The sequence below is a fragment of the Hirundo rustica genome, chromosome 2 (genome assembly GCF_015227805.2).
Source record: "Hirundo rustica isolate bHirRus1 chromosome 2, bHirRus1.pri.v3, whole genome shotgun sequence".
NCBI classification, from domain to species: domain Eukaryota; kingdom Metazoa; phylum Chordata; class Aves; order Passeriformes; family Hirundinidae; genus Hirundo; species Hirundo rustica.
Window position 1 is genome coordinate 78,807,553 of NC_053451.1, and position 18,934 is coordinate 78,826,486.

Below are 18,934 nucleotides of genomic sequence, written 5' to 3' on the forward strand. Positions count from 1 at the left end.
ATAATGGTCAACAATACAGCAGACTGGGGAAAAAAATTAAAATCCATTTTTTAGCAAGCTTACTGTGTTCACGTAAGAGCAGCAGAAGCTTCAGGCTCAGACATCTTTTTTTTTTACTTTTAATTTGTCTAAGGTCATTCAGGTTCAGGTCTTTCTCCTTTCCTTTGTTCCGAGCTCTGCCAGGAACAAGTTCCAACTTCCCCTACAGGAGATGATTTGCTGCCAAAATATTATGCTGGATGTATTGCCCCTTGAACTTTATCAGCCAGACTGTATACAGCAGGACTATTTGATTTTTCTTCCTATTAGTAACTTCATATTTAATGTGAGGAAAAACTTACTGGATCATGTTGTATGCTCTGGCTGGGAAGAAATGAAAATAACAACCGTATTAAGCCATATACAACACCAGGCAAATAACTCCAAAGCGGTAACAAGCCTGGCAAGCAAGAATCCCAGGACAATTTCAGAAGGAAACTAGAATAGCATCCTTCAAATAATTATGATGTGTGTCATCTATTCATTAACCTGAATGCTCTTTTTAAACTCACTGACGTTTGAGGACCAACACAGATTTTAAATCCCTTTTGGACTAGCAAACAGTGAGAGTGTGGCCTCCTTGAATACTCCTTAAAGACAAACATACTACTATGATTTTCATGTAAACCACCTACCAAATCAGACAACATGACACTCCACATACGAGTGCCAGTGCAAGCTGGTGCAAATACGCCTGGCAGAAAGACATCTGAAACAACACTTGACAACGTCACTGTACTGGGAAAAATGAGACATGGGCTAGGTGAGGTCATTTTCTACCTCATTTTCACAAAGCTTCCGTTCCGTATCATTCCATTGCCTGGCTGTAGTCTCTTACTAACCCTGGCTGTAGTCTCTTACTAACCCTGGCTGTAGTCTCTTACTAACAAGCCTGGAAAGGCATCAAGCGAAGGGCAAGCATATTTTCGGTCAGAATCAGCAGCCTGGTGAAGAACAGGACTTCCAAAACCAAGGGATAAAAAGATCACATCAAAAGTAAAAGAACACAACATTAAAGAACACAATGTGAAATAGTATTGTCAATGTGATCAAACTGGAAAATGGTTGACAACCCTTCTATCACCTTAGAACTCAAGCCCCTTTTCTGGATATTGATACCCACAGCATTTCCATTTGATTTTTGATATCTTGACAAACCTGTTAAAATGAGAACAAGAACTACCTTACTGACATTTACCTCTCCATGAAAAACACCCAGCTCTTTCTGTGGAGCATCTACTTTCTCATTCACGTATGTTTTAGCTCTCCTTTCAGCCTATGAAGGGTGGCTGAGTGATGGGTAACCAGTAAGGTAGCAAGATCATCTATCTCCATGTCAAAACTAAAGCATCCAAAGGCAGTGGAGGCTCTGGATCTGCAGGCTGAACCCAAATTTATAAACTCAGCCACATTGAATTCCAGGCTCCTGAAATGAACTACTTTGCAATTTGGGTGTGATAACAAGTGAAACATATTACATCCTGCACTGATACAACTCGATCCTTAAATGCGTTCTCTACTTCAAATTATGCAAGCATTATCTATTCTGATTTAAATTCTCCCACTCTGTTGGGAGAATAATTTTATAGTAGTCAAAATATAAGCTCCTGTCTTATCTCTGAATTCAACAAGCAACTCCTCCCCACCTACAGAGTATTTGGAAGTACTAAAAACAGTTTCATCTTTGCCTCAAATTTCCAAACCCAGATCAGTATCTGTCAACATGTCTTTTTAAATCAATAGCTACACCTGAGTATCAAAAAGCACCCAGAAGTACACAAAGCAGCAGCTAAGGATTATTTATTTACACTGATGGATCTGTATTACAGGCTTCTCTGAACTCGAGCAGCTATGGATCAGCATTACACCTTCTCAGGTTTGTAGTGACTACATTTATTTGTTCACCTTCCTTGATTTTTTTTTTTTTTTTTTTTTTTCCATTTTGGGTAGTTTAGCACTGTTTCGCTTGTTTTCTTTGGGTTTGGGGAAAAGTTGTGTTTTAAAGCATATTTAGGTAGCTTAGCTAATTTTATGTGGTATTTATTATATTTTATTATGACTTGATATTTCCACTGCATGAACAAATATGTTTCTTAGCATAAGAAACTTCAGAAGGGACTTTTTGATTTTAACTTGTAAGGACTGTTACACTATTCATTCTTCCCTGAAAACTTTAAACAAGTTTAGCAGAGTAAGGAATCATTTTGAAAAGTGACTACTTTTGCAGATTTTGTGTCCTGCATTTTTATTTTCCAGTACTCTTTCCTAGAATTGTTACTAGAAGAAATTTTCCATGAGTACTATAAGTACAGTTAGGAGAAAAAAAGCTAGTCTAAATCATGTTTCCTTGATTTGCTCAGAATTATAAGCTGACACTTTCTTTCTGAACTATCGTTACTGAGAATGTTGCACAAAACAAGGTCTGCTTTGCATTTAACCTTTCCACAGAAATACTGTGAATCTGATTTTTAAGGCAATGTGCAGCCTCAGCTGACTTATTTCTTCCTCCTCCCAGTCTTCAGATTGAAAAATGAAATGATCCAGAACATTCACAGTTTTCTTTTTTTTTTTTTTTACACAATTGCAGGGGTTGAATTACAAATTTCATTCTAAAGCTACCTGGCATCCTTTTCCTCAGCTACTGAGCTGAAAAAAAATTCTAGCTGGTTCTTTAGTGGAATGGGACTTTCTATCCAGAGAGGGCCCCAACCCAAAACTTGGCTTGAACCCAGAGATTTAAAACTAGAATTCCAGAAAAAGCTTCCATTAACACTGACACCAACCAGTACTCCAGTCTGAAACAGCCTGCAATCTGCTTGAGTTATGGAAGTCCTGGAGAGAGCATAGCAATGGGCCATAAAGATGATTAAGGAACTGGAGCACCCCTCCCCTGAGGACAATCAGAGAGCTGGGACTGTTCAGCCTGGAGAAGGCTCAGGGGAATCCCATCAATGTCTATAAATACGTGCAGGGAGGGTGCAAAGAGGGCAGAGCCAGGCTCTGCTCAGTGATGCCCAGTGACAGAGCTGGAGGCAGTGGGCACAACCTGAACCACAGGAGGATCCCTCTGAACATCAGGGAACACTTTTTCACTGTGAGGGTGGGTGACCAAGCACTGGCACAGGTTGCCCAGAGAGGCTGAGGAGTCTCCATCCTTGGAGATACTCAAAAGCTTCTTGGATATATCCTTGGCAACTGGCTCTAGGTGATGCTACTTGATCCAGAGGGTTGGACCAAAGGACCTCCAAAGGTCTCTTCCAGGCTCAGGCACCCTAGGACTGTGCAACAGAACCATGGCACTCCTTCGCATCCCATCCCTTGGAGAGATCTTTCCTGCTGCCTTTATTTTTTTTTTTTTTTTTTTTAATTCTGGATATGCACCACTAGGACCAAGGTAACACTGCCTTACACAGAGCCCTAGTCACAAAATGGAATGGTTAGTTTCACCAGCCTGATCCAGACTTTTTAACAAGGACTTTTGGTTTCTTCTTCCTCGTTTTTCTCCTCACTTGAACTGCCAGGAATCTCTGGACACAGCAGGAGAACGCAGAACACAGAGCCTGGATTCCCCACTCCTCCTTATATCTGATTCATTGGGCACAGATGAGGAGATGACAAGCTGTTCTAACAGATGCAGAACCCATCCTAACACCAACAAAGAATCCCATCCCTCACTCTTTGCAGTCAGATTTTTTATTTTCTTAATGTATCTGCAGCAAAGCTGCTATTTCTCCCAATTAGCCACAATGGGAGTGTATGTAGAAGACAACACCAGCAATAGATGTTGGATTTCTCTGACCAAACCTTTGTGGTCCACGAGACTTTTCTTCATAAAACCCCGTTCAGAGCTTCTGAGCAACTTTCTTAAGACCTTCAGAAAACCTAGCATTCTTTTTTTCCAAAGCGGAGTCCACTCAACCAATGAAATTCTAGACCTTGTTTAATACAAGAAATCTAGTCCTTAATATTAAAAGGGTTAGTTTTTAATGTGTGTTAATTTATTGCATTTTTAGTGCCAGAAGAAATCTCTATTTTGAGATAATACATGATCACTTTCATTCTCACAGAAAGAACTTTACTTACATTAAAATAAAATTGAAAAAAACAACCAAACCCATAGCTTTCTCAAGATGAAATACCTACCACTATCTCATAGATTATTAAAATCAAGAGGCCAAAGACATCAGTGCCTCTGGACTAAGACAGAATGTAAGCCACCTTCCACAAATCAATCTATCTATCTTCTAAACTAAGGTCTTGAATAAGCTACATGACCAGAATTATTGGACTATCTTCTCATCTCTAGAAGTAAGTTATTTCAAAAATACTTCAATGAGAAAAGTGTTGTGTAATTCATGGACTACTTGTGCAACTTTTCTGCCTTACATAATTAATGCTTTTCATGGACACAGACAATCTAAGGAGGGGCAAGGGAAAATGGATCTGTCTTTACTCTCGCAAAAATGATGGAGTACCCAAGTCCAGTGAAGTACTTGAGACAGTTCAGTTTCAAAATCAAAAACAGACACTAGGTAAGGAAAGAATTTTTACATATATATTAATACATATTTTTTTATAGTCATTGCATTAGTAAGTTCTTCAGCCACCATCAGAAACTTCAGGTCTAAATGAGAGCTTCCTGGACACCAGCACAGAAGATGGTATTTCACCTTTTATCTCCACAAAGAACCAGTGGCATCAAAACACCTCTAACCATTATAAAAATTCTTACATAAAAGCAATACTGATTATACATTTCTCAGGAGGCCACAATCAAGCTTCTTGCTGTCTTGAAAACTGAACTCCCCTCACTTGCTTCAACAACTTAGAGATAACCTCTCATTATTTTTAGAGCAGACCCACATGGATTTGGCAGAATCTCCAAGTTACCTCAAAAATACAAATATATGGCAAAATTGACAGGTTCCCAAATTGTCGATCTTGCATACACATTCATATCTCTGATGGTCATCAGATCTCAGGCACACACTACTCACAGGAGAGCTCAATGACCACCTAGGATTAAAAGTTACTTGAGCATTCACACCTATGCGACAGAAAAAACAGTTTACACTAAGGGTCTAGTTTTCAAGATGAGTGGTTACAGACCTTTCTGAAGCATTTGCACTGAAGCATAATGTAGCATAACCAATAACTTTAAGCGAGATATATGCTTTTAAGTTTATTGCACAAGATTTTAAAAAAATAAGAATCACAGAGTTGTGAAAGCCCCACGTTTAAATGTAGGTGTAGTGAGTTCTACTTCCATTGAGATAGAAAGATCCTGATTGGGGACTAAAGGGCAAGCGTGGGAGGGAGAGAGGAAAGATAAGGTATGCTGTGGTATCCCGTGTTGCATGAGATGGAAAACCCAAACCAGCAACACACATCTGACTTCTGCTGTATCAGAAACAACTACTTATAAAGCACTTATTCTATCTTACACATAATTATCCTTGTCTAGCAGGAAAGAAAAATTTCCAGAAAATAATAAAGAAAGAAATTTCAGCTTACAAGAATGATCTAATGTTGTTTATTTGAATGTTTTATTTTATAATGAAAGTTTAAATATCTACCTGTTCACACAGGAATTTAGCTCTCCTGCATTTTGTCTCTCAAATTGCCCTCCTGAGCAAGAACTTTAAAATTCAAATAAGTTTAATGGCATTTCTTAACTTCAGTACTATAGTCCAGTCTCTGAATCTTTACAACCACAGAAATGTCTAGTCTTGTTTGCAATATCAGAATTTCCAGAAAAAAGTTTTCTAACTACTGTCTTGTATTCAATCAAAAAGGTTTATATATTGCACTTCGTAAAAATAAAATTAGCACCTTTATTTAAAAGATCTTATTCTCTGATAATTTTTATTTCATTTACAACAGTTAAGCAGTACATACCATAAACTAAAATAACTTCTCAGGGTCAAGTACTAGGCTTTTTCTCCCAAGTAAGGAAAGTTCAGCAGTTCAGAGTGACTGAACTAGCATCGTTGTTTTTAGCATGTTCCTACAAGATGAAATACATTATGGTGATGTTCATTCTCAGCAAGGATTTCTCCTTTAAAATCATGCGTGTCAGTTCTCACCTCCCTGCTTTCACTCATCCATTCATAACAATTTGCTGCTTCCAAGTTCCTTATGTATACAATTTCACATTCCATGTGCAGAAAGCACAAGCTTTATCCATGTTTCCTGCTTTTCTGTACCCATCAGCTCTAAGAGGTCCCAGTCCTCCCTCACCCCTTTAGCATTACATACCACTTTTGAATTCCTACTTTCCTAAAGTTTTCTAGACACACTACAACTGAAATCTGGCAGTTAATGAGGTTCCAAGTACTCTGTTCAGCACCTACAGAGAAGCTGCTTTGGAGAGAAGCACACGAGCACATGGCAAATGAAACTATATAGGAATCAGAAACTAAAATGACAACCCAAAATGAATACTACATAATCCTCCCAGTATTTTTTGAGAAATGCTGTATTAAAAACTTGGCAATCATACAGCAGAGTGCACCTCTCCATCTTTTCTCATGGAGTTGAGATTCACAGGAAGCAGAGATCAGGACTGCAAGGACAAAGTTAACAGAAGTTTTCTTATAAAGAAAAGAAAGAATACCAGTGAATTTGAGATCAATGACTCAGTAGGAGATCCAAACATTGCCTTTGTGATATACTGATTTTCTACCACGTCTGCGAAGCTGAATTTCTGGAAGAGTTTTAGAACTCAAGAGCTCCATTGGGTATCTGAACTCAAGTATGAAGCCCAAGACTGTCTTAAGATACAGTTCTAGCCTTTAAATAATCAAAATCTATTTTACATATCCAAATCAAAAAGAAGTGCTGCATAGAGCAGTTTGGGAATCTCTCAGACTTCATCATATTCCCCCATATCACAAGCTTCTTCTGTACAATATTAATTTTGACATGGGGGAAATAACTTTTGCTGCATTATTTGGCACATTTAAACATTTTCATTATCTGCATATTTGACAAAGGCATTTTATTGACAGCTAGGCAAAAGCAGATCAAATTTCATTTGCCAAACATTATCTTAATTGCTTATTATCCTTAAATGTCAGCTCTAATAGAGGTATATTATTATAAATAACCCTAATGTAGAGTAATTTTGTCACTGAGATGAATTATCATTAACATACTATTGAACAAGACACTGATCTGTATGCAACATGCTTTGAGTAACTCATCCTCCCTTAAAGACATCACTTTGAATTATGCATAACACTAAAACAGCATTGAAAACTGCTCTTGGCAAGATTGCTGGTTTAAGAGACACACTTGTCATCCCCATAATCTTCCCTCTCAGACATAAATGTATTTGGGTGGCCAGAGGCATCAAATTAAGTCACATGACAAGTCTGAAGTCAAAACAACATCAACAATGCACAAGAGGATATTCAGCAAGAATGCTACTGTCAAGCAGAAAATAGTAAAAACTGAATCCAAATAATCAAGAAATACATTATGTGCCTTGCAACACAGTGAAAAGTTAATTGCCAAATAACAAGATTTCATTTCAGCCAACCAAACTGTACTTGTTGGTTCAGCAAACTACATCTAACAGAGAGAATGTATGAGATGTCGAATGCTGACAAGAGAGCTTGCTTCATTCTGTGATGAAAACTAGCTTGGCAAACCGCATCTGCTTCATGCTTTTTTACTATACAGTCAAGTTATTTAGTCTGTCAACTGGCTGAAAATCTTTGACTTTTAGATCCAATGAAGAGCAATCTGAAAATTAAAGATATACCACGCTATCCTACTGACATGCTGTTTCCAGTTCTCTTTCATCAATATAATCTCAAGGACAATAATAAAATGGGGGAAAAAATAGCATATTTAGCATCTCATTTAAAGATGGGCAAAGCTTTTATTTTCCCTTTTTAATCTAGCCATACACTGCTGATTATAAAAATCGATGGAACTGTTAAACAGCAGCCACAATAGCAACTTACAGAATCTACTCAAGCTCAGAGGTATTTGTAGTTCACATTTATCTGCTACTGCAAGTAATGAGTGCATGATTTGCATCACTGCTCAGTACATTCTGCTGCAGAGATGTACAGTCCAAAGCAATAGCTGATTGTAAAGATCTGGGCAGATCATCCACTCTGAAGTACAGGTTTGAATTCACTCTTTCCTACCTCCAGATTCTACACAGCAAGACTAGTCAATGGCAGACAGCTTCAGCAGCTTTTCAGTACTGGAAAAACTCAGCCCTTGCTCATGAGCAAGTGATGACAGTAAGATCCCTTTAGTTACCAATGCTGAACTATGTTTTAAGCAAGACGATTTGTTGACAACTCAGTTGAAAAAATCCTGGGAAAGTGCTATATATCAAAGAGCTTTGAGAGACAGCTTTGGAAGGAAAGTGGGTCTCCTTCACTTTAAAGCCCCACATTTGAAGAGTATTCCACAACTACTATATAACTACTCGTAAGACTTGTATTTTCACCAGGTCAGCCTAAGATTTTTCAGAGAACAAAACTGAGGAACTCCAACAAATAAGAAACAGGTCAACCTGTCGAACTTACAGATGAAATTTTTTTTCAAGTCTTTTATAGCAGAAAAACAATACTATCCCACCTAAATTTCTCCTTTTAAAAAGCGTAATTTAGTTCCAAACATCAAGGTTCAACAAAAAGAGTTACAGTTATTAACAGGAGTATATTAACAGGAGGAAGAAAATGTAAATGTAAACCTGCAATCACTAGCCTCTTATTTCATTATTTAAACGGTGTGTGCACAAGAACATTGGAGTTCAGTGATAAAATGAACAGCACTTATAGTAAGAGAGATATAGCAGCCAGGGCAGAATACGGCTGAAATAAGAAAATGAACTTCAGCACAAGACTGTATGCGAGAGAGATGGGGATTCAGCTTCATGCATCAAGCTAACATAACATTCATGTCAGGTTTTTGATCCTTTTAAGTCACCATGAATGGTAAGTCACTCCTTTTGCTTTCTAAAATGCTGATGAAGACTTTATCCAGAATAAGATCAAGACAGTACACCATTTTGCACCAACACTACTTTAATCTCCATAAAATTCTGCAGAATGTGCTGTTGTGACAGCATAAAAACACCTGGGAGATTAGTTCCTATCACCCTTTTATGTATTTGGTCAACCAGAATTAATTAAAGACGCACATAAGTATTTTCCAACTCATTGACACGAGTCATAAGTGAACCAAGGAAAAACCTTCTAAAGGCAGAGAAGGGAATGGCAGGGTTGCAGAGTACTACAAGAGAAACATTTATGTCATGAAAATACTTAAATCTCCTTTGTGCTCCCTTAAATGAAAAATAGTTTATAATACATATCCTCTTCTTCCACAGTTCCCAATAAGTACCTGATCCCTGGAGAACCGTAAACGTATTTGGATGTTCACTCCACGTACATGTGCTAGCACCTTGTGGAAAGCTGTCAGTATCCAGGCAGACTGCAAACTCTGCATATTAGGTCTTTTATAAATTCTGTGACCCATAGATAAGAGGAATTTAATTTTAGAGCCATTATTTTTTGAAAGAAAGGCATTTGTCTTACAAGCACAGCTACAGCATTTGTTACTCTCACAACACACAGGTATGACAAGAAACTGTCCCAACAAGAGGTTTAAAAAAAGACAAGATGATACTTAGCATTAGCAAGAGCAAAGAACAAAGGACAGATCAGCTTCCAGTACCAGAAATTCCAGCACCAAAACTTCTTCACTTACACAGAGTTAAATGCTTACTGAAACATTCCCCTTGGAGATAACAAAACCACAAAGAAAACAAATGCATACCATGAGTAAGAGCTCCGGGAGAAAAACCCTGAAAAGTCTTACTGAGGCTGTTTAAGATGTCATCACCTGCTGCCCCAGTACAGCATCTTAACAGAATCATAAAATTGTTAGAGTTGGAAAGGACTTTTGGAGATCATCTAATCTAAGCCCCCTGCCAAGGCAGGGTCACCTGGAGCAGGTGACACAGAAACACATCCAGTTGGGTTTCAAATGTCTCCAGAGAGTGAAACTCCATGACCTCCCTGGGAAGTCTGTTCCAGTGGTCTGCAACCCTCAATGGGAAGAAGCTCTTCCTCATCTTGAGGTGGAAACTCTTGTGCTTATGGCCATTGCTCCTTGTCCTGTTACTGGGCACCACTGAAAAGGGTTTGGCACCAACCTCTTGACACCTGCCTTTGAGATATTTATTTGCACGAATGATGAGATCCTCTCCCAGCCTTCTTTGGGCTGAAACAGCCGGTTTAGACAACTATTAACAAAAACATACTTTCAGCAGTTTAAATTAAATGAACGCGCCCAACTGTGCACGGGAGAGAGCAGCAACCATGTGCAAGCACGGCACAGGACACCCGGGATAAACAACACGCTAAAACATTCCTGCTACACTCGCCAGCGCTCACGGTCCATTCCGCACGACACAACAAAAAACTGCATCTTAGTTGTAAAGAGAGTAGAGAGCAGCAAGATGAAAAATCACTTTCGCACCGCTATTTCGAAAGCGACTCGGCCCCGTCAGGCCGGGCTCCAGCCGCTCGCCCCACAGGTGAAGTTTGCGGTGGGCGGGCGGAGCACCCGGCCGTGCCCGCCGAGCGCCGCATCCCACGGCGGGCGCGCTCCCCCCGCGGCCGGGAGCGCCCGCCCCGCCTGCGGCCGCACCGCACCGCACCTCGGCCCGCCGCGGCAGCCGCCGGGGCGGCCGAGGAGCCGCACGCCCGCGCGGGATCAAAGCGCGGCGCCGCGACAGCCGGGCAGGGATCAAAGGGCCCGTCTCCTCCTCGGGGGCCACCGCCGCAGCCCCGCGAGGCCCCGCGCCGGAGCCTCGCCCGGGCCGCCGCCGCACTCACCAGGAGGACGGAGCCGCGCACCACCTCGGAGACGCTCTGCCGCAGCTCGGCCGCCGTGCCGGGCTTGCTCAGCGCCCGCGTGAACTTCCGAGTCTCCGGAGCCACGAGTGCCATGGCTGCTGCCTCCGCGCTCCCTCCCTCCCTCCGTGGGCGCGGGGCCGCCGCAGCCCTCCCGGCGCGGCCGCCGGACGGACGGCCGGACGGACGGCCGGAGAGCCGGGGGTGGCCGTCGAGGGGCGGGCAGGGAGCGCAGCCCCGCCGCCGCCGGGTGCCGCGGGCAGCCCCTCCCTCCCCGCTTGCCTCCCTCCTTCCCCGCTTCCCTCCCTGCCCCGATTGGCGCGGCCGCCAGAGGGGCGGGGGGCGGGGCCTCGCCGTGCCCACCTGTTCCCGCAGCGCCGCTCTGATTGGCCGTCGGGTTACCTGCCCGGCTGCGGCTCCGCGCCCTCATTGGCCCGGCCCGGGGCCGGGGCCGCGGCGGGGCGGGGCCGGCCCGAGCCGGAAGTCGCCGCCCGCCGAGCGGCCCCGCCCCGGCGGGAGCGGCTGCGGCTCCGGCGCGGTGCCTCGGCCGGGCTCTGCCTGCCCGTGCCGTGCCCCGGCGGCTGCGGCTGCTCCGGGTTGTACCTGCACCGGGGAGGGAGGCATCCCGCCCCTCTGCTCAGCCATGGTGAAGCCGCATCTGGAGTACAGCGCAAGAGAGTCTTGGAGCGGGTCCAGCGGCGGGGAACAAAGATGATGAGGGACTGGAGCATCTCTCTTATGAAAAAAGGCTGAGGGAGCTGGGCCTGTTCAGCCTCGAGAAGACTGAGACGGGTCCTCATCAATATTTATCGGTATTGAAGGGAGGGTGCCAAGAGGATGGACCCAAGCTGTGCTCAGTGATACTGAGCAACAGGACAAGAGGTAACGGGCAGAGGCCGATGCACAGGAAGTTCCACCTGAATATGAGGATGAGCTTCTTTACTCTGTGTGACCGAACACTGGAAAAGGTTGCCCAGAGAGACTGAGGTTTCTCACTCACCAGAGACATTCAAGAAGCGCCTGGACACAATCCTGTGCCGCGTGCTCTGGGATGACCCTGCCTGACCAGGGATGTTGGACCAGATGACCCACTGCGGTTCCCTCAGCCCTGTCCATTACATGATTCTGTGCCTGTAGACACACGTGCACATGGAGCTGTACAAGTGAAAGAGTACAAAACCTTGGGAAATGGATGCTGGAGCTGCAGCGCCCACAGTGTGGTGGAGCATGTGCACTGCTCATGCGTCCAACTTTTTCTCTGAGGCTTTCCTTTGTACTTTTTTGCCCTCACAAATAGTATCTGTAGGTAAAGTTGCTCATGTCCTTAGTTGAGTAAGGACCATAAAAGTGATGAGGGCTCTGGAGCATTTCTTAGGAGGAGAGAATGAGGGAGCTTGGCCTGTTTAGGCTAGAGAAGACTGCAAGGGGATCTCATCAATGCATATTAATGTCTCAAATGCAGGTGTCAAAAGGCAGTGCCAAACACTTCAGTGGTGCCCAGCAACAGCATGAGGAGCAATGGCCATAAACACAACAATTTTCACCTCAAGATGAGGAGGAACTTCTTTCCACTGCGGGTGGCAGACCATTGGAACAGGCTGCCGAGGGAGGTCACCTGCTCCAAGTGACCCTGTCTTGGCGGGGGGGTTGGATAAGATGATCTCCAGAAGTCCTTTCCAACCCTAAGAATCTGATTCTGTGGTTCTGTAAAAGTGGATGCCTCTAGCATGCTTAATTACCATGAATTCCCGCTGAGAGCCTGGTTAGCAGCCCTGCTGGAAGGTATGCAGGCATTAGACACATTTAAATGCCTCGAGCATTGAGAGCATTAGAGCTTGTGCACCTTCATCTTCTTAAGCACCTTTTTATATAAACTAACAGCACTTCTCTACACTGAATATACACCTTACCACTAAGGGAGAGAGGGAGGGAGGGAGGGACTGAGTGCCATGGACAAGGAGTAAGGGGGCTTTCAGGTAGAAAAAAAATAGCACAAAGTGTTTGTGTTAGGAGGATGCATACTTCAGAAATGCCTGCTGGATAAAGGGGCCTACTTTTTTGGCTGCTTCACAGATACATCTGTAACTAATAAGATTCCAAGTAATTGAGGTAATTCCTTCAGAAAGACAGAGGATAAAAACTGTTCGAATGCACAAATTTGTATCTTACACTGAGTTTTTTGTCCTTGCAGGATCTTTCCTACAGATACTCTGCAGACCTGCATCAAAGGCTCATTTATTCAAATGCACAATCTGGGATTTTTTAGTAGGATGTCTGTCACAACTCGAGTGTTCAAACTAGTTTATGCCATAAGAAAGACATAATGTGCAGAGAGTGTGACTTGCCAGGCTCAGTAAAGATCACTAGAGTTTCTGTTTTCACAAGTCCAAGACCTGGTGTGTTTATGAGTCAATGTTTAGGCTGATAAATCAGAAAATTGCATACTGGTGAGAGAGATTATCTGAATACAGAACTGGATGAGCAGCTATGTAAACATTTAGCTAAAATGACCTATCTTATGATCACCTTTTTAATTTTTGTACCTCAGTCTGTAGGATATGTCTAGATCTCAAACCTCCACAAGTAAACATGCCCTAGATTTTATATAAATAATAGATGATTATTTTCTAAAATTAAATAATTTGTTATTTTCAGAGCTCTCGGGTGCTTTAAATTCTGACAATTCTGACCAAAATAAAAACAGTCTAATCTAGAGATTTTAACGGGTACTTGAATGTAAAATGGCATAGTTTAACTATCCATAATTTAACTATGTTTGTTATCTATAAATAGTTCTCATGTCTATTAGGCATTTTCCTGGAAAAGAGACTGTTCCAAGTCTGAAAAAACTCTGAATGACCCCCGTAAAGGTAGAGATAGGTAGGAAAAAATAGGTAAATGAAAGTTTACTTAAGAAAACCATACAGGATACCCCAAAAACAAGGTTATGACAATCATCAGAGTTTCTTTTCAGCTAAACACATTCAGTTAAACAAAGAAAAAGAAAGTGACAATTCTATGTACAAAACAAAAGGAAAAATATGCAAGCTGATAAGCAGAAATGGTGAATTACAGTTGTGAAACAATGAGAATGACTAATAGTAACTAAATATAGGAATAAAAAGTCTTGGATCATCGCCTAAAGGGCAAGGGGAATAAATTTTTTAAAGCATCAAGATCAAGAAAGAAAAAAAAATTTAGACAATGGCATGGTTTCCCTGCTAGTTTGAAATACACAACTTTCAGTAACAATGCCAATGAATAAAAGCATTTGTTTTTTTAATAGAAACCTGGATAATGCAGTAATACTTCATGGATGTAATTGCAAATGTTTTATTCAATCGGTACTTAGTAAGGATGCTAAATAGCAACCGGTAAAGGTTAAAACATTTAAACTTTCAAGACCAACTAAGTCATGGCACAGAATTTTATGGGATTCTAAATCATTCATGGTAATAAATGAACTGTGTTTTTTCCAGAAATGAAGAAGAGAAACTGATTTGGTGTCCATTAGAAGTGTAAAGCAAAGGAGGCTTAGAGCTAAAGCAACATGACAAGAATCTTTGGTAAAATCATGAAAGTCAACAGTAAAAATCAGATGTAGGAATTAAAGAATTCCTGAGTTTCTAATAGCAACATGATTTGCTGAAATTTAGGCCTGTTGCTTAATGGGATTAGTATTCTACCTGGTAAGGGTCACTGTATAATTATGAGTTTCTATGAAGATATTATGGTATATTCTACTGAATGCTAATATTCAAAAATCTTTTTTATACAAAATTTGCAACACAGCTTTATCTGAACAACAACAGCAACAACAAAAAATAGATGCAGATATAAATATTTATAAGAAAGGCATCTAAGTACAAAGAATATTTTAAAGTCAAATCATAGAGGTGTTATAGTGTGGTTATGAACAACTCAAAAAAGATTCATGCTTATGGTACAAACTTTGGATTTAAAAGTGAAGGAATAATAAGTAATTATGATGTTATATATGGCATTCATCAAACTTTTACTGAAACAGTGGTATTGGATTTTAACACAAATGATTGACAGCCTAAAAAATTCAGGAAAATCTGCCTTGCAGAATGAAGAAACATCTGTCTAGCTCATACAAAACCTTGATCATAATGTACTAGGATTTGCAAGACAATTTCAAATATTAAAAGTCTCTTTAATCTGTCAGCTAAGATGACAGCGAGAACCAATGAATGGCAGGTGAAATTATACTCATGTAGAGTAACATCCTTCTCTTTTAGCCACAAGAGGAGTTATTTGGTATTATCCCTCAGGACCCACTGAGCTCTATTTCCCAGTTTCTAAATTAAGATTCGATAGCTTTTCTAAATCCTATGATGTAAGTCATCCCTCAAGTTATGGACTCAAGGCAAAGCTTTATAAAATTTCTTGGCTTTTGCTGCTGTGGAGGTCAAGGTGATCATAACCTTTCTGGCCTGAGAATCCTTTCAGCTGGGAAAGAGCTGTTGAGCTAAAGGTCACCAAAAGTACCAATCTCTTCACTCTTGTGACGGTGACAGGACTTGAGGAAACAGCATGGAGCTGAGTCAGGGGAGGTTTAGATTGGATATCAGGGAAAAAGTTCTTCACCCAGAGGGTGGCTGGGCCCTGGAACAGACCCCCCAAGGAAGTGGTCACAGCACCAGCCTAAGAGAGTCCAAGAAGCCTGTGAGAAATGCCCACAGGCACATGGTGTGACTCTTGGGGATGTGCAGGGGCGGAGGTTGGACTTGATGATCCTTGTGGGTCCCTTCCAACTCAGTTTATCCTAGAGTAAGTGCTAAAACATCAGAGGAAGCAAGGGTGTACTCACTAAATATTAGCTAAGCAGACAGTCTGAAGGTTTTTACAAATAATAAACAACTAAAGAATGGATGTTAAATCCAGAGAAGTTGTAGGGGGTTTTCTGAGGGGGTTTTTTTTTTTTTTTGGTGGTCTAAAAGGCAGAAGCATAAAAAGCTACATTTTGATAGCATTTTATCTGTAATTGAAAATAAGTTACTAGTTTTCTATTCTTGTAGAAGTTAAATTAAAACAATACTGCTGATAGGTAGATTTTTTAGCATCTGCAAACATACTAACCCCTTCAATGATGTGCTGGAGTAGGTTCATTTGAGCTCCTTTTTAAAATTCTCCCAAAGTCTGTAAAGAATAATGGAGTGTTTTTTGCTGCATTTGGCTAAGGCTGACTTTGTCCCAGATACAGCTAATCTACCCTTCCAGATATTATACAAGCAGTCCACACAGATATTTCTGAATAGCAGCATTTAGTTCTTCCCCACCGCCCCCAGTGGAACATAAGAGTGTGCCAAAGTTTGTGTACGGAAAGGTACAAGCGTTTAAAAATTATTATAGAACACTGATCTCTTCTCCCCCATGAAATCCATAATATGCCTTTTTAAGGGAACACCATTTTTTTAATCAGATGGTGTCCATAGGTCTACAAAGTTCATCCTAAATGCAAATACCTGAAAAGTGCTGGTTAGTGTAAGGTAGAATTAATATTTCCACTGAAGAGATATACCATAAATTACTTTGAGGTTGTTTCTTTTTTTTTAATATTAGTAAAAAAGTGCACATACATGTTTCTGCTGCTCATAAATGGAAATACAAAAATTATTTTGGTTTATTCCTTACCTGGAAATCTGGCTCTATCATGAGGTGAAAGGAAGGAGCATTTAGTGGAAGTTTCTCCATAATTTCCTTTTTACTGTTCATAAAACTACATCCACTGCCTCCTTTGCAGAATGATGTAATTAATTTCAGTGTACTCTGTGTTTTAGCCTTAGTTCTTGTAACTCTGCCACTAGAAACTTGAGGAAGGACCAAGTAAATATTCCATGATCTTTCTACCCATTCATGTGCAATTTTAAAAGCTCGTTTTTCCAATTTTATTTCTCATGTTCACTAGAGGTATTACAGAATTAATATAAGCAAATGAAATCTTTCTCTGCACTGGCACAGCATAAATGTAGCTTCTTTTTTCTTGAAAGTGGAGGTGACGTTACTTCCCACGATCTGGCTGCACTCCAACCAGGGTCACTATAGTTCTATGTAAATAAATTCCTATGCAAGTTCACGAAGATACAAAATAATTCGCTTTCTGTCTTTCTATGGACTCCTAAGACAATTATGACATTACTTTCAGTTTATCAGTCAATCTGTTTCATTCAGGCTTCTGGCATAATATTCCTTCTTCAGCATTAGCTGTAAGAATCTACCCATGAGTATTGCTAACAGCTTTTTGAGAGTTAGTCATGCAATATGAACCGAGTTCTACATAATTCTGTATCCAGTGGAGGATGACAACTGTGGGATTTTAAACCTGATAGAAAATTGATACAGGGACTTCTGCATAGCTGCTCTGATTTTGTTTTTGTTTATTTTGGCTTGTCTAAATTCAGTTTAGATAGTTTTTGTTGGACTAAGTTAATAAAGTCTATACTTAACAAAAGTAAAAATAGATGCATAATGTTTTGTGCCAATAAACCCATATTTTTAAATTATTTAGAGTCTAACTTTTACAGTTTAAGATGTTTATTTACTTTCACATCTTTCTGTGAACTGCTGTTAGGATTGCTGTGTACTTTTAAGAGATGTTTCATGTCATGCCATGACCACCAGCAGCTGCCTGAGCCTACCATAGGATACATCTTTCTTTTATCAGCAGCATAGGGATTGTTGAAACCTTTAGAAGAGGATTTCTCTTCACAGTAGGGATGGAGATTTCCAGTTAAGCCAGACCATATGCTGATTCCCGGATTTCTTATCTGTAATCAGTCTCTCTTTGATGTTGTCAAAGATGTTTCCATTAAAACTGCAGAATAATTCTGCTACTTCATCAGTGTTCATGTGCAGTATTTATTATTCTGAGACTACATCCCTTACTACACAAATCAGTAATACATTTCTTGCTGTGTTAGTGTTTGTGATTCCCCACCCACTTTAAACTAGCATAGAGGAGATGGCTGATAACCTCCTAACACATAAAAGTACTGACAAGGTCTCCTGCAGATGCTGTAATTCATGGTGGTCTGTGCGAACACAAATCCTCCATCATTGACTTGTCTGCTCATTCCCTTAGTTTGACATAGCTCACATTTCTTCCGTTCTGAGCAGGTAACTTCTTACTCAGAGAATTTGGATAAGTGTTCCTTGTTTCAAGGTTAGTTTAGATACAGTTCCAAGAGAGAGAGAACTAAATTATCTAAGAAATAAATAATAGGGCATGATCTGTATTCAGCAAAGCAGATGAGCAGTGATTGTTTACACAAACATATAACTGAGCCCTAAAGCTCACAGTTCTTACCTCTGTGGCAGAGGAACTGATGCAGCAGAGATCCTTGCTGGCACCAGGGAACAGTTTTCACCATATGTTGTTTGCAAGGAAAGGAAACCCCTTTTTTTTTTTTTTTTTTTTTTTTTGGTATAATGCATGTTTGTCCAGTATCTGTTCAAGTAGTGTATTTAGGAGCTTGTTTCTCTGCTATAAATATATACTGTAAAATGTAGGCTTTGGTTCCTGTGCTTTCTTCCTTGCCAATTCTTCTGGCTGTCATTTATAATAAACTAAGTCACAATAAGAAACATTGTCACAAATAAATGCAGTATACTGTCATAAAATAAAAAATATTACAGAATGTCTTATTGTAAATATTTTTATTTTAACACAATGTACAGCTATTAAAAACAACCTCACAACTGCTAATTTCTGCTGGCTAAGGGTTTGGTTTGGCAGATTTTGAAACTGCTTGCTAACTGCTTGCTGTGGTTGGCTTATGTAAATTAACTCGGTGGAAGCAGTTTTTAAACTTTTTTAAGCAACTTGTATATAGCTGCAGGGCAATCTTAAAACAAAACAAAACCAAAACCAAAAACACACATACACACAAACACACACACACACACACACCCCCAAAAAAAAAAAAAAAAAAAAAAAAAAAAAAAAAAAGCAAACCTGAAAAAAGTACATATCCAAAAACAAA

The 18,934-nt window shown here is 40.5% G+C and overlaps 1 protein-coding gene across 3 annotated transcripts in view; it reads right to left on the reverse strand.

The window, feature by feature from the left end:
• The window catches only part of DOCK9 (dedicator of cytokinesis 9), a 114,381-nt gene extending 103,342 nt beyond the window's left edge, over positions 1-11,039 (reverse strand). For all 3 annotated transcript variants that reach the window (XM_040056117.2, XM_058419434.1, XM_040056110.2), the window contains exon 1: positions 10,911-11,039. In XM_040056117.2, the coding sequence (XP_039912051.1) occupies positions 10,911-11,024 (114 nt within the window). In that variant the 5' untranslated portion in view covers positions 11,025-11,039. The remainder of the gene's footprint in view (positions 1-10,910) is intronic.
• Between the last annotated feature and the right edge of the window lie 7,895 nt (positions 11,040-18,934).